This window comes from Diabrotica virgifera, chromosome 2, assembly GCF_917563875.1.
Source record: "Diabrotica virgifera virgifera chromosome 2, PGI_DIABVI_V3a".
Lineage (NCBI taxonomy): Eukaryota > Metazoa > Arthropoda > Insecta > Coleoptera > Chrysomelidae > Diabrotica > Diabrotica virgifera.
Genome location: NC_065444.1, coordinates 130,362,968 through 130,379,614, shown reverse-complemented (window position 1 = coordinate 130,379,614; position 16,647 = coordinate 130,362,968). Strand labels below are relative to the sequence as shown.

The window sequence follows — 16,647 nt, the reverse complement described above, 5'->3', positions numbered from 1 at the left end:
GTAACTGGGCACAGGTTACATTAGGGTGAGTTCTATGCACTTTTGGTACAAACACGTCTACATAAAAATTGTTCCTGGTTAAATTTCGTATGTAAATATAACTTTTTAAAGTCAAAGATACTTTTTTTACAGAAATATATTCAAAAGAAAAGCACAAAGAAACCCAAAAGAAAGAAATTTTGTTTTTTGTCCCATAACTTTTGTCCACGGGGATATAGGTATAGACATTGCTTCACAGAAAAAAAACTTACATATTTTCTCTTTAAAATGATGTTTGGTAGAAGTCATTAGGATTTACAGTTTTCGAAATATGATTTTTCAAAGTTCGCCACTCACAACAATTTTGGACAATTTTCCTTGTTATTTCGCAAATATTGTTCTGTAACTTTTTTCTACGTAACTTTAGGCATATGCAATGGTACATGTAAGAGGAATAGAAATCAATTACCTTTAAAATGTTCTACTGTATAATGTTGTATGACTTCTTTTAAAGAGGTTATCTTTTTCAAGACTTTATACTTTTAACGAGTTTTTATATTTTTTACGATTATTTTTTAAATTTCCCAATATAACTTTTTTTTTCTACATTTAGGTATATATTATATAATAAAAAATAATTTAAAATGGTGTATTATAAAAAATTCTAGGATTATTTTTGAATAAAATATGCTTTTTCAAAATGTAATAAGTACTTGCAACGACTTTTGATTTTAGGATTATTTTTTAAATTCCTCACTATAACTTTTTATGTGATTGTGTGTTATGATTGAATTTTATTTTTTATAGGTAATACTTTGGATCCACTCGACCCGGCCGGGCAAACTTCAAAATATGGATTAATTCCAATATTTACTGTCAAAGCTCCTGCACCACAAGTTTTGCTTGAAAAAATAGCATGTAAATGTACCAAAGGATGTACAAAAAACTGCGGTTGTAGGAAGATAGAAATTAGTTGTTCAATATTCTGCAAAGGGTGCATGTGCATGGGTACTAATTGTGGGAACTCTAAGCTCTAAGATAACTGAGGTGTCAGAGGAAGATATTGAAGCTAATGCTAACGAAGAGATGGACTTTTTTTTCTTTTATGGCATAGACTTGGGGTGTCAATTAGCCAGTCACAACTTTTTGTTTTCTATTCATACATAAAGAAGGCAATGAGGTCCTTAGAGTTCCATAGTAAACTCTTCCACAGCTCTCTACTCAGTTCAAAAGCCGCAGCTGGCCGCTATGGACTGTCCAAGTTGCTCACCACATTTTTCCATTATACATCTTCTTTTTTCATATGAACATAATATATCAAAATATCAGGATTAAAAGTTTATAGGTTAATTTTAGTTTCACAGATAAATTTCATTAAACAATCATATATATTTTTGCTATTCAGAGACAATAGATGGGATACATTGAAAGGTGGAAAAACATTACATTTTATTAAATCTTCGATTAAATTATAGGTGTATGGAATGTATTTTGTGCACTCAAAGAAAGTGTGATTCAAATCACCCACCTTCTGATATTCAGTACAAAGATTTGAATCAAAAACTTTAATTCTTGATAGATGTAGAGGGAAACAAGCATGTCCAAACTCCATTCTAATTAATGTTGTTATATATCTTCGAGGTACTACATAATTTTTAAACCAATATACAGGGTGTAACAAAAATACAGATCATAAATTAAATCACATATTCTGGGAACAAAAATAGTTCGAATGAACCTAACTTACCTTAGTACTAATATGCACATAAAAAAAGTTACAGCCCTTTGAAGTTACAAAATGAAAATCGATTTTTTCAAATATATCGAAAACTATTAAAGATTTTTAAACGAAAATGGACATGTGGCAATCTTATGGCAGGAATATCTTAAAGAAAAATTATAGTGAAATTTGTGCACCCTATAAAAATTTTATGGGGGTTTTGTTCCCTTATACCCCACCAAACTTTTGTGTACGTTCCAATTAAATTATTATTGTGGTACCATTAGTTAAACTCAATATTTTTAAAACTTTTTTGGCTCTTAATATTTTTGCGATCAGGCAGTTTTTATCGAGTTGGGCTTCTTCTTTAGAATAGAATAGAAATATGCTTTATTGTCATGAAAAATTGTACAATTTTATCGACAAAGCTTATAAAAAGTCAAGACAACAAAACAATAACAATCCAATTTACTAAAATTACATAAATCGTCAATATATTTACAATAATAACAATAATAATGAAGTTAAACAGAAGTAGTCAATTGCAAAATTTAAGTAAATTGCAAATGCATAGTCTACCTAGTAATTAATAAGTTTAAAAGTTAAGCTGCTGCATATGACACCCAAATATAGACAAAAAAAAAATGATAATAAAAATACTACTTGTGCAAAGGGTACTGTAATTTCTTAGTTATTGATTAAGAAAATCTTCTACTGAATAATATGGTCTTTCAGATAGGTAGGCTTTTGTCAGTTTACGGAATTTGGGGAATAATTAGGGAATTAATATGTTTACATAAAAATTTTATGGGGGTTTTGTTCCTTTAAACCCCCCAAATGTTTGTGTACGTTCCAATTAAACTATTACTGCGATACCATTAGTTAAACACAGTGTTTTTAAAACTTTTTTGCCTCTTTGTATTTTTACGATAAGGCACCTTTTATCGAGATGTGGCTTCTTTTTTAATATAGTTCAAAATATACCTAAAAATTTAAATCATAAATAAATTTTCATATTATTACTAAGTCTCCATAATCGTACTTAACCATATACAAATATGTGGTAGATTTGACAAATATTCAAAATATCTCGATAAAAACTCGACTTTTCGAAAAAGTACTAAGAGGCAAAAAAGTTTTTAAATCATTGTGTTTAACTAATGGTACTACAATAATAATTAAATTGGAACGTACACAAAAGTTTGGGGGGTTTAAAGGAACAAAACCCCCATAAAACTTTTATAGGGTGTCTAAAATTCACAATAATTTTTTCTTAAGATACTACTGCCATAAGAATGCCACGTGTCCATTTTCAATAAAATATCTCAAATAGTTTTTGATATATTGGAAAAAATCGATTTTTATTTTGTAATTTAAAAGGGCTGTAATTTTTTTTATGTGAACATATGTACTAAGGTAAGTTAGGTTCAATCGAACTATTTTGGTCCCAGAATATGTGATTAAATTTATGACCTGTATTTTTGTTACACCCTGTATATTTGGAACAAAAGGTTGAATCAGTGAATACTGAGATTTGGATAGTTTACAAAGATCTCGCCATGATTGACTCCACTGATTTTTAACTCGATGCTTAATAGTGTTAACTAAATCAGATATGCAAAACTTACGATTATTTGAAGTACCATACTCAATAGATGGACTTTGATTTTGAAATTTTTTTAAATGTCAACGTTTAAATAATTTTAACTAAAGTGATGTTTTCTAAGACTAATGTTTATGTAATTTCTGTAAAAGAAATAATTTTAAATAATACAGGTAAAAAAATATCAAAGAATCACTTGGTTTCCATTATTTAAATATAGATTATACACCATTTGAAATAACAGAAAGTAAGCCCTCTTTATTGAGCAATATATAGTATATTCATGTACAAGAAAAAAAAAGTTATAATGAGACATTTCAGAAATAATCGTAAAAAATGTAAAAAATAATATTTTTTTTATATTAGGTATTATATAATATATGATATAATACAATATTATATTACATATACTATAATATAATATAATATATAATATATATTATATAATAATATTATTTTATTTTTATATTATATTATAAAAAATCGTTAAAAGTATAAAACCTTGAAAAACCATAATCTCTTAAAAAAAAAGTCGTACAACGTTATATAGTACACTATTTTAAAGGTAATTGATTTCTATTCCTATTACGTGTACCATTGCATATACCTAAAGTTACGTAGAAAAAAGTTACGAACAATATTTGCTAAATAACAAAGAAAATTGCCCAAAATTGCTGAGTGGCGAACTTTGAAAAATCATATTTCGAAAACTATAAATCCTAATTACCTCTACTAAACATCATTTTAAAGAAGAAATATAAAGGTTTTTTTTCTGTAAAGCAATGTCTATACCTATATCCTCGTAGACAAAATTTATGGGGCAAAAAACAAAATTTCTTTCTTTTGGGTTTCTTTGTACTTTTTCTTTTGAATATATTTTTGTAAAAAAAAGTATCATTGACTTTAAAAAGTGATATTTAGATAGAAAATTTAACCAGGAACAATTTTTATGTAGTTATGTTTGTACCAAAAGTGCATAGAACTCACCCTAATGTAACCTGTGCCCAGGGACTAATTCACCCATTTCTCAAAAACGCACCCCTTTAAATGGTAGCACTCCGCGGTTTTTTCATATATAGATGTCCATTGACCATATGAAATAATAAAACCCCGTTAACGTTGTAGTTCCTTTTAGCTAGCTTATTTTGAATATAATCAATAGCCTATCATAACGTGTTTTTGTTTTGTAATGTTTTATTCAATTTACAGTTGCTGTTTTTGGACAATTTTCTATTTTTTTCCAGTTATAATTCGTTATGCCTGCGAAATGAATGCGTCTACTTTAGACCATTCTAAAGTCGGCTTAACATTTAGGAGTACTCGCATCCGAGTTACTCTACTCGGAGTGCATCTCTTAAGTATAAACACCTTCTCGGAACCTCTTGTCACTTGGATACGAGTACGGATCGAAGTTGAACGCAAACCGAGTAGCAGTATGAGAGTGCGTATAAATTACAGATAAAAAATGGCGGAACTGAGATTTTTTGGAGAACAGATGGGACAGTTATTGATTTTCACCCAGGGCCGCCGCTACCATGTGTGCAAAGTGTGCATCGCACACGGGCGGCCAACAATAGGTACTACCAAAAGCAGGCCACTGATGATAATACTTTTTTTAAAACGAAAATAAATTCAAATAATTAAATAGTAATGATTCAGATAATTCTGTAAACTATTATTATTACCTGATAAGACTAAAATGCATTTCATTTATCATTTATAGTTCTTTTTTTCATCCTAATCTAAACAAAAATATCAGAAAATATTATTTATTGTATGCACTGCCCTTTTGCAAGTATAGTCATAAAGCAGTTCCGGGAACACTTTTTTATTCAAAGCGGCTGGCGGCTTTCGGACTTTTAGATATTTTTCTCGTCCCGTGTGGAGGCGGGCCGCTCAAATAGAATACCTCCACAGCTTCTCCTGCTCATCGTAAAAGGAAACAAATTGGAGCAGCTGTCCGCTCTCCTCTAGCCAAGCTCCTAACCTGTCCCTGTGTGATAGTTAATACTCCCAACTATCATACGACACCCACCACTACCCATCATAGGTACACATCCTGATACCCAAACCTATACTCGAGGAGAAACCCTCTGAAACCAGTGAAGGAAACCAATGAAAACAAACGGATATGCATAGGGATGACGGCTATGGATCATCCTAATATACCGCCACCCCAACCTCAAGGTGTAACACCATCATGCCGAAGGGATGATGGCCCAGTGGTAACATAGTGGGTTACAAGCAATGCCTAAGGGAGATGGCGAACCCGAGTGGAAAATAGCCTTGGAGGGGCAAGGGCGCACTGCCCCACTGAACCGATCAGCACGACCCAACTCGTGGGAAGAAAAATAGGACAAAAAAAAACAATAAAGGCGGAAGAAAGAGCAGCGGGAGCGAAACAGAAAACAAAAGAGGGAGGGAAAAAGGAAGGGACGAAAGTCGAGGGGAGAAAAGCTGGAGGCGAGAAGTAGAAGGAAAGGAATAAATCGGATCTAGAACCAGTGCAATCAAAAGCAATGGAAAAGACGGAGAAGATAAGAGGGAAAAGAGGGAAGGAAGAGAGAAACATAAACCAAGCGAGAGGAAGAAAGAAAGAGAACAGGAAGAGAAAAAGAGGGAGAAGAGAACAGACAGAGAGATATTTCATTTATTAGAAATAATAGATGGAAATAGTTTCTATCCTTGTGGAATCGGTACTCACCGGAAGGACAGCAGACGTTCAGATACAATTAGCGTCTCTTTGGAAAGACAATGAAGTCGACTTTTCAAAGTAACAAGACATTTACTCAACACATTACTTCTGCACATTTCTTTAAATACTAGTAAGGTACATTTTTCTAAAGTGTTGAAATTGGAAGAGGGCGGTAAATATTAAGTTGCACACGGGCGGCCAACACCTTTAGCGGCGGCCCTGTTTTCACCGATCATTTGAATGTTCGTGGAATGTAAACTCAAGGAATATCGCGATATCAACAAAATAAATAATGCATTTGAAGCTATTGCAGATATAATGAATATTTCCATATATAAAGTGAAGAAAAAGTAAAAAGGAACGCTCGTATTCAATGTAAACGTTCGCAGTTCTACTCGTAACTTGGATGCGTGTACTCGTAAATGTAAAGCCAGCTTAAAGCATCACCGTGAAAAAGTTTGTGTATCAATTATCCTGAAATTTTTCTTCCTCGAACATGCAAACTTCTAGAATTTCCCTGTGGTTTCTTGTGAACATAATGTCCTTCTTTAAATAGTTTGAGTATCTTATTTTCAGGAAACGAATTGTCAATCTTGAAAATTATGAAGGATTAGACACCAATGGTAATTATGACTTTTCTGAGGATGCAAGGTTATTTTTATCTGTCATTGATAATATGCCTGGATATGGCATTAACACCTACGTCAAAATTTTAGTAGGAAAGGCTGAGAAAAAGTATGAATATTTGTATGATAAACCTTTATGGGGATGTGGAAAAAATAAATCAAACAATTGGTGGACCGAAATTGGTAAGTATGTGTTATTATTTTTTCTAAATTATTAAAAATGCTTCAATATATCAATATAAACTGTGCGTCAGAGAAAACGGGCCACCCATAAAATTTTAGAAATTTTTTATCGTTTTCTTAGTTACTTATATCAAATTAAATCTATTGTGTATTGGTTCAGTTACTCTTGTAGTACGTAACCCCACATTATTACGTTATTGAATTATAGAGTCAAAAGATAAGTATCACGTGTTTCAATAATGTGTGTTGTCACCACAATACTGGATGACAAGCATCATTCGATTTGGCATGAAACTGATTTGGATGTCCCTTTGGGGAAAAGTATTCCATTACTTAATGAGAGCCATTCGAAGCTCTTGTTGAAGCACATGTTGTTGGAGCAGATACACGAAGTCTTATAGGCCTTTTGAGAAGGCTCCATATATGCTCAATAATATTAAGATCTGAAGTTTAAATGGCCTGTTCATTTTGGAATATCAGTATCTTCAAGATACTATGTTACCATCCTTGGGCGCGTGTTGTCTCGCATTATTTTGCATTAGCAGAACACCGTTGCCAATAAGTCTAGCATAAGGCATTACATGATGTAGGATCTTCGTTAAGCATCTGGGTACTGTTAATGCGCTTCTTTCAATGAAGAGAGACCCGTGTGTGCCTCAAAAAATCCCTGCCCAAAATATTACTGAGCCACCAACAAGAGAAACCCCGTGGGATGGAGTGCAGGCAGCGTAACGTTCTCCAGCCCTTATATCGCCCTTATTTTGACTATCTTTACGATAAATTGGTATTCTACAATCATCCGTAAATAATATTTTTTTCCAATCGTCTATTCTCCAAATGAGGTGTTCACGGGCAAATGCAAGTCTGCGTTTTGTGAGCAGCAGTAAGTAATGGCCCCGTTGCTGGATTTCAAACATTGTTCTATTAACCTTCGCCGAGCAGTAAAAACGCTGATTACTGGTCTGGATATACCAGGGTCAAATAAAAATTATATCGGCTGTAGTTAGACAGCTTGTTCCTAACGGATCTGCCGAAGTCATAGGATTTGCATAGTAGTTAACAGTGGCGTAACAAACTCCGTCGGCCCCCCCCCGCAGAATTGGAAATGGGGCCCCCTTTAAAAAATTACTAAATGCGACATGTGTAACAAATACCTATATGTGTTACAGACCAGTAAATCAACGTAAAATATGGCGATACCGTGTATCGCCATATTTTACGAAAATTTCAGTTTCACCACCGAATTGGTCAACTCAAGACTTTTCAAGTTATTTATGAGTAAAAATGTTTATTGTTTAACAAAAAAACCACGTTTTTAGGCGATTTTTAGCAAATAGTTCAAAGAGTAAGTATTAGATCGAAAAGAAAATTGTTAGCAAAAATGTATCTAGCTTATAAAAAATTGAAACAAAGATGAAGTCTATCGACTCAGTAAAAGAAAAGTTGTAGTTCATGAAAAGTTTTTTCGACTCGTTCAAATTCCAAATCGAATATTTCAACGTGAAATAACCAAAAATGAAATACTTTTCGGGGAAACTCATTAGAACTTTTTTAAAGTGTTTAAAAGCTTTATTTTTTACAAAAGTTTCTAGCATCAAAACTAAGCCAGTTACGCTCAAAATACAGTTAATCCCATTTTTTGGTAAACAAATTGTGAAAATCTCCCCCTATTTAGCACCCCAAATGAAACTTATCATTATCGAGCCGTGTGAAGCTGGCACCTCTAAAAACGATTTTTTCAAAACTTTTTTTTTAATTGTCCATCAAATGTCCACTCTTGTCCAGCAAAATTTTTTTTGTCCACCTTTTGTTTACGAGATACTAAAAAAACGTGAAATAAGGCCCAACACCCCGAAGTCAAAAAAACGTCGTAAAAACTGATACGTTTGATTGTCCAACTGTTGTCCACACTTGTCCAGGCATTTTTTTTTATGGTCCACCTTTTATTTATTTAAATTAGCAATAATTATCGTTTGTTAGTAAAAATGCCAAAAAATGAGAATTTTTGGAAATTTTTTTCACGTTTGATTGTCCGTCGAATGTCCACCCTTGTCCAGCAAAATTTTTTTTGTCCACCTTTTGTTTACGAGATACTAAAAAAACGTGAAATAAGGCCCAACACCCCGAAGTCAAAAAAACGTCGTAAAAACTGATACGTTTGATTGTCCAACTGTTGTCCACACTTGTCCAGGCATTTTTTTTAATTGTCCACCTTTTATTTATTTAAATTAGCAATAATTATTGTTTGTTAGTAAAAATGCCAAAAAAATGAGAATTTTTGGAAATTTTTTTCACGTTTGATTGTCCGTCGAATGTCCACCCTTGTCAGCAAAAAGTTTTTTTCATCAAATTAATCATACTTCCGAGGAATTTTCTAATATGTTATTACCGAATTATAAATAATTGCGATCAACAAAAAAAAAAAAGAAAAATAGAAAGTGTACAAATAAAAAAAATGCCAAAATATGTCTAGACATCAGTTGGACAGTCAAATCTATTAGTTTTTACGATCTTTTTTCAAAGTCCAGGTGCTTGGCCTTATTATGGGTCAAATATATGTATCATTTTCTAATTACCTCTTAGGCTAAAAATGGACAACGAAAATGTTCTTGCTAAGCAATAGTAAAAGTTAAAAACATCAAACAAACAATAATATATTTCTTCATTAGTGTGGAAAAGTTTTTTTAAACGAATCTGAGGGTTGCAATGCGAGCCGAAGGCGAGCATTGTAATCAGATGAGTTAAAAAACTGTTCCACACTAGTTAAGAACGATATTTTATTCAACAATGTGTGAAAATGCGAATATTGCATCGCTCGAGCGTGTGGAAAGGTAACCTTTCCTACACGGCGTTGAATAAAAATATCATTTTTTGGAATTCGCATACATGATCCATTGTTGCTACCAAACTAAAAAATATTGCTGAGAAAAAACCAATGTTTCACAAGTCATGAAAATGTCTGAACACGAATGGACAACTATTGGACAATCCAAAGCTGTTAGTCCTGACAACTTTTTCTCGAATTCGGAAACTTGTACTTCTTCCCTGTCCAAAAAATTTTTTTCAAAAACGGTGGACAAAAAAAACTTTTTGTTGGACAAGGGTGGACATTCGACGGACAATCAAACGTAAAAAAAAATTTCCACAAATTCTCATTTTTTGGCATTTTTACTAACAAACAATAATTATTGCCAATCTAAATAAACAAAAGGTGGACAATTAAAAAAATGCCTGGACAAGTGTGGACAACAGTTGGACAATCAAACGTATCAGTTTTTATGACGTTTTTTTGACTTCGGGGTGTTGGGCCTTATTTCACGTTTTTTAGTATCTCGTAAACAAAAGGTGGACAAAATAAAATTTTTGCTGGACAAGGGTGGACATTCGACGGACAATCAAACGTGAAAAATTCCCAAAATTTCTCATTTTTTGGCATTTTTACTAACAAACAATAATTATTTCTAATTTAAATAAATAAAAGGTGGACAATTAAAAAAAATGCCTGGACAAGTGTGGAAAACAGTTGGACAATCAAACGTATCAGCTTTTACGACGTTTTTTTGACTTCGGGGTGTTGGGCCTTATTTCACGTTTTTTTAGTATCTCGTAAACAAAAGGTGGACAAAAAAAAGTTTTTGCTGGACAAGAGTGACATTCGACGGACAATCAAGCGTGAAAAAAATTTCCAACGATTCTCATTTTTTGGCATTTTTACTAACAAACGATAATTATTGCTAATTTAAATAAATAAAAGGTGGACAATTAAAAAAAATGCCTGGACAAGTGTGGACAACAGTTGGACAATCAAACGTATCAGTTTTTACGACGTTTTTTTGACTTCGGGGTGTTAAGCCTTATTTCACGTTTTTTAGTATCTCGTAAACAAAAGGTGGACAAAAAAAATTTTGTTGGACAAGGGTGGACATTCGACGGACAACCAAGCGTGAAAAAAAATTTCCAAAAATTCTCATTCTTTGGCATTTTTACTAACAAACGATAATTATTGCTAATTTAAATAAATAAAAGGTGGACAATTAAAAAAAAATGCCTGAACAAGTGTGGACAACAGTTGGACATTCAAACATCATTTTTTACGACGTTTTTTTGACTTCGGGGTGTTGGGCCTTATTTCACGTTTTTTTAGTATCTCGTAAACAAAAGGTGGACAAAAAAAAATTTGTTTGACAAGGGTGGACATTCGACGGACAACCAAACGTGAAAAAAAATTTCCAAAGATTCTCATTCTTTGGCATTTTTACTAACAAACGATAATTATTGCTAATTTAAATAAATAAAAGGTGGACAATAAAAAAAAATGCCTGGACAAGTGTGGACAACAGTTGGACAATCAAACGTATCATTTTTTACGACGTTTTTTTGACTTCGGGGTGTTGGGCCTTATTTCACGTTTTTTTAGTATCTCGTAAACAAAAGGTGGACAAAAAAAATTTTTTGCTGGACAAGAGTGGACATTTGATGGACAATTCAAAAAAAATTTTTTTTGAAAAATTCGTATTTAGAGGTGCCAACTTCACACGGCTTCATTATCGCCTTACGAAATTAATTAACTTTTTTATGTGACCTGTAAGTTTCACCGGTTCAAAGTGTTTATTTTTAAAAGGGTTCTAGTTGAAAGGGCTTGAACGAGTCACTAATCACGAGTATATGCAAATTTAAAACAGCCATATCTTAACCAATTTTTGTCTTAAAGAGAAACAAAATAAAACCAACATATTTAAGTTATTTTGAAAAAGAAGCATTTTTACAAAATAATAAAACTTTTTTTCAATGAAACCAAATTTTTTCAAAAATAAGAACTTCGAACCGGTCAAACTTACAGATCATATATAAACAATAAATATTTAAAGTAAATAATAATAATAAGTAAGGTAAAGCGCTAATGATAAATTTTATTTGGGTTGCGAAATATAGGGGCAGATTTTCACGATTTTTTTTTACCAAAAAATCGCCAACTTTATTTTGAGCGTAACTCGGATAGTTTTGATGCTAGAAACTTTTATAAAAAATAAAAATAAAAATAAAGCTTTTTTGAAACATTTAGAAAAAGTGTTAATGAGTTTTCCCGAAAATTGCTTCATTTTTTGGTTATTTCAGGTTGAAATATTCGATTTGGAATTGGACAAATAAGAATAATTTTTCATGAGCTTCAACTGTGCTTTTACTGTGGACTTCATGAATAAGTACATCATTTTTTTTTGTATCTTATAAGCTACATTTTTGCTACAAATATTTTTTCGATATCTAATATTTACTCGATATATACTTATTTTTGAGTTATTTGCGAAAAACCCGTCTGAAAACGTTGTCTTTTTGTTGAAAAATAAATATTTTCACTCGCAAATGACTTGAAAAGTATTAACATAGATAAAGAAACCCTATAGAACAAAAGTTGCTTATAATTAGTCAATTTATACATTTCCGGACTTTTTTATATACATTTCCGCACTTATTGTAAACGTATGTTTTTCACCCCAAGGAGGGTTGTCACCCCCCGAAGTAAAAGCAACCAATGGCATAAATCCAGCTTTGATGTGGAGTGTAACTAGAACCTAAATCCAAATTGTCAAGCAATACGTCCGTCGCACATAGGGGTATTTCGCCGATCTGGCTGGCCAGAAGTCAATTTTGTCAAACATCTTTTGGTTAAAGTTAACATGGGATGAACACATTAATAAGTGCTTAATAAAATGTGACAAAAGTTTAAATATTCTTAAAGTAGTTAATCGCTATCGATGGGGTGCTGACCCTAAAATTAATTTAATGTTTTTTCGTGCATATACCAGATCCATTATCGACTATGGAAGCATTCTATATGGATCTGCCACAAACAGTCGCCTTAAAAAACTAGATCGCATTCAATATAAGGCTCTACGGTTAATTCTAGGTGCGCTCAAGTCTACGCCTATAGAGAATCTTTTAGCTGAATCCATGGAGCCTCCTTTACATTTAAGACGACTATTTTTAGCCGAAAAATTTATTCTTAAATGCCAATCTTACAACCAAACTGAACTACTACAAAAAATATGTGACATCTCTGTTTCTAATCTTGTCGACAAATGGTGACATAACAGGAATTCTCCTATTTTAGCAGTGGCATACTCGAACGTCTCTCAGCACTTAAACAGTCCAGGTGAATTAACTTTCTTTAAATCGAGTTTGAATATATCTTATGCCAATGTTAATGTTTGGTTCCCAAATTTTGACACTGAGAATCCAGTTGACTTTCAGCAACATATAGCCAAGCTTGATAATCCATGCAGGATTTTCACGGATGGTTCAAAATCAACATTGGGAGTTGGATGTGCTGTATATATTCCGGATCACCAAGAATCCTTGATGTTCAAGTTAGATAAACAATGCTCCATATACTCTGCAGAAATGTTCGCGATTTATCAAGCTCTAGAATGGGCTGTCAACAAAAAAATTTCTAACGAGCAAGTTGTAATTATGTCAGATTCAAAGTCCTCGTTATTAGCTCTAGGAAACTCACGTAAACATTTATTTAAAAATAGCCTTGTCGTCAAAATTTTAGAAAACCAACTAAGGCTACTGGAAAACCAGACTTCTGTAACTTTCGTCTGGGTAAAGGGACACATTGGTATTTCCGGTAACATGAAAGCAGATTTTTTTGCTAAAGAGGCAATCTTAAAAGGATCGGAAATAACTTGGCTAGATAGAAGCGATCTAACAGCTACTCGCAAGAAAAGTCTGAAACAAAATTGGGATATTGAGTGGTACGCTTTCTGCAATCGAAGCAACAATTTATACACCAAAATTCATCCTATTTTACCTACTGAGCCTTTTGCGTTCAGAAGTTACCCCAATAGGAATATATATTCCATGTTTATTAGATGTCTCTTTAATCATGCCACTGTCAAGACATACCTCTATAGATTTAACCTATCCGAATCGGATATTTGCGATTGCAATGGATATGTTGATGATATTAATCATTGGTTGTTTGAATGCAAACATAATGATGATGCAGTTAAGTATTTGATGCACAATCTGATTCAAGAACAAATACCTTTCCCACAAAATAATGCTTCTCTTTTATATTTGTCTCGTAGGAAGTTATAAAATTAAACAAATCATCTGGGAGTTGTTAAAAAGGACTAAGAGGAAAATTTAACTTGCACTGAATGAGTCTGGTTGAATGTGTTTAGCAATAATTATTGTTTGTTTTATGTTTATACTTTTGTAATATTGTCTACCTGTGAAATTTTATTACGTAAATTTTACAGGGAGGTAATAAGAATAAAATTGTATAAAAATTTATATTGAAAAAATTAAAAAAAAAATTATACAAAAAAAATTATACAAAAAAAAAATTAAAAAAAAAACAAGTAAAAAGAAAACAAAAAAAAATAACAAAAGAAAAAAAAAACGAAAAAAAAGTATCATTAATTATAAAATTAAAAAGAGAAAAAGATTAAAAACACAAAGAAGGTCTAAACCTCCGCGGTGTCGAACCGGGTTGAAGCCTTAGCGCTGTGTTAAAAAAAAACTTATATATTTATTAGCATTTAGTATTAGTATTAAGTATTAGCATTTAGTTTTTTTGTCAATTTCATTATTTGTAAATTAATTTAAGTTGGTTAGGGCCATGAATGTAGAGTATACCTGCCGGTCAATTTAATGTTTCCACCTCCTTTTTGTTTTTTTCATTGCTTTTTATTGATTTCAGTATCTACCTATGTATGTTTGTGCGTGCATAAGTATTATGTATTTTTTTTTTTTTTTTTTTTTTTCGTGGAATTTATGGCTTTGGTGAGGACCAATTAGCCAGACTATGTTAGATTGTATAAATAGTTTGTGTAAATTGTTTCATAGTATCAAACTTGAGCATGATGTATTCATTTGTTTTGTTAGTAATATGTAGCATTAGTAAAGTGTAAGGTGTTTAATTTTTTTTTCCTTCCGCGCTAGAGCATCAACCCGGTTCAACGCCGCGGAGGTTTTAGCCCTCTTTGTGTGTTTTTATTTTTTTTTGTTTTCTTTTTTTTTTGTTTTTTTTTTTGTTTTTTTTGTTTTTTTTTTGTTTTTTTTTGTTTTTTTTTTGTTTTTTTTTGTTTTTTTTTGTTTTTTTTTAATTGGTTCATTTTTTTTACTTGGTTTATTTTTTTTATTATTTTTTTTTTATTTTTTTTTGTATTCACCTTTTTTTTTTCCTTTAATGCTTTACATTTAGTTTGTTTTGCAGAATTGCTTACAAAATTGGTTAGTAATTTTACAATTTTAGTTTACAGTTTATGATGTGTTGATGAAGTACATAAAGTATATTATTATTTCCTGAAAAAATAATACAATTTAGGTCTATTGGAAGGTTTATCTTGTAGTGAATTAAGTTTTTATATAGATTATTAATGTTTACAATATTTATTGGACATTCAAGTAAAACATGTACCAATGTACCCATTTTGCCACAACTACACAGTGGATCGTCTGTAATTTTTATTTTGTGCTTATAATAAGGTGTTAGTGCATGGTTTGCACGTATTCGATTTATTGTGGCGACAAAGTTTCTGTTTGGTATTTTGTGAAACCATGGTTTTCTGGGGATCCTTGGCTGGTGTTTACAAAAGTTTGTTCCAGTTGTTGATGCACTGTATAGGTTTTGCCACATCTCATTTATTTTGTTCCTTTGATTTAAGAATAAATCGGACGGGGGTAGTTTAAGATTTAGTTCTTCTCCTGATGTTGGAGCTGTTTTTGCTAAGGCATCCACCATTTCATTACCTGTTATGCCTGCGTGTCCCTTTACCCATAGATATATGACGACTTTATTCTTGATGTGTATCTCATTATATAAATACAGAATTTTTGCTTCAATATGATTAACTGATCTATTTATTTTAACATTTTTAAGTTTATCTACTGCACTTTTGCTGTCCGTACATATTATAAATTTGTCGTGGTTAGAGCCGAGTACGTATTTCATAGCTTGTACTATTGCTGTTAGTTCTGCAGTGTATATGGAAGCTTCCTTTGGTAAAATAAATTTTTTGTCAGTATTTTCCTCAAAATGGTAAAAGGCACAACTGGTATATTCTTTTGACTTTGATCCATCAGTGAATATAGAATCATAGTTTGGCCAGTATTTGTTTTTTGTTTCGTTGAACTTTGTTTGATTGATACTTGCTACTTCTTCACTTTCAAAATAGTAGGTTCTAATTTCACGTGAAAAAATTTGTTCAGGTGAGTAAATTAAAACTGGAGGGAGTTGGTTGGAATAGAGTATATCTGTAATGTCAGCTATTTCTGAGAAAGATTCTACTATGAGGGGGGTTTTCTTGAAGTGCCAGTATCTATGGGTCAAAACTTGAACTGTTAGTGACTGTACGCTATTGAGGTAAGAAGATTTTTTTGAAATGGTTTTTATCATGAATTTTCTGCTCAATAGTTGTCTTCTTAGTTTAAGAGGAGGTTCCACGGCTTCAGCTTGCATAATGTTTATAGGCGTTGACTTAAGATATCCCAGGCAAACTCTTAAGCATTTATTTTGTTGTATCTCGATTTTATTTAGATGTGTATCTGCTGCTGTTCCATAGAGTTGACTTCCATAATCCATTATTGATCGTACCATTGTTTTGTAGAATAGTAAAGCCGTATTTGGGTCTGCTCCCCACTTTGCTCTACAAAACGCTCTTAGGATATTTATAGAATTACTTGTTTTTTTGATAATTTGGTGGATACAGTCCTTCCATAATAGTTTTCTATCTAGATGCAGACCAAGATATTTTACAGAGTTACTAATACAGAGTTTATATTTTCCTATTGTTAATTGTCTTTGATAGTTGTTTCTGTTTCTAGAGAAAAT

The 16,647-nt window shown here is 32.0% G+C and overlaps 1 protein-coding gene across 2 annotated transcripts in view; it reads left to right on the top strand.

Moving 5' to 3' along the window:
- Nucleotides 1-16,647, top strand: part of LOC114335657 (bifunctional 3'-5' exonuclease/ATP-dependent helicase WRN-like) — a 104,058-nt gene that overhangs the window by 52,122 nt on the left and 35,289 nt on the right. For both annotated transcript variants that reach the window (XM_028285925.2, XM_028285924.2), the window contains exon 8: nucleotides 6,574-6,806. In XM_028285925.2, coding sequence (XP_028141726.1) covers nucleotides 6,574-6,806 — 233 coding nt within the window. The remainder of the gene's footprint in view (nucleotides 1-6,573; nucleotides 6,807-16,647) is intronic.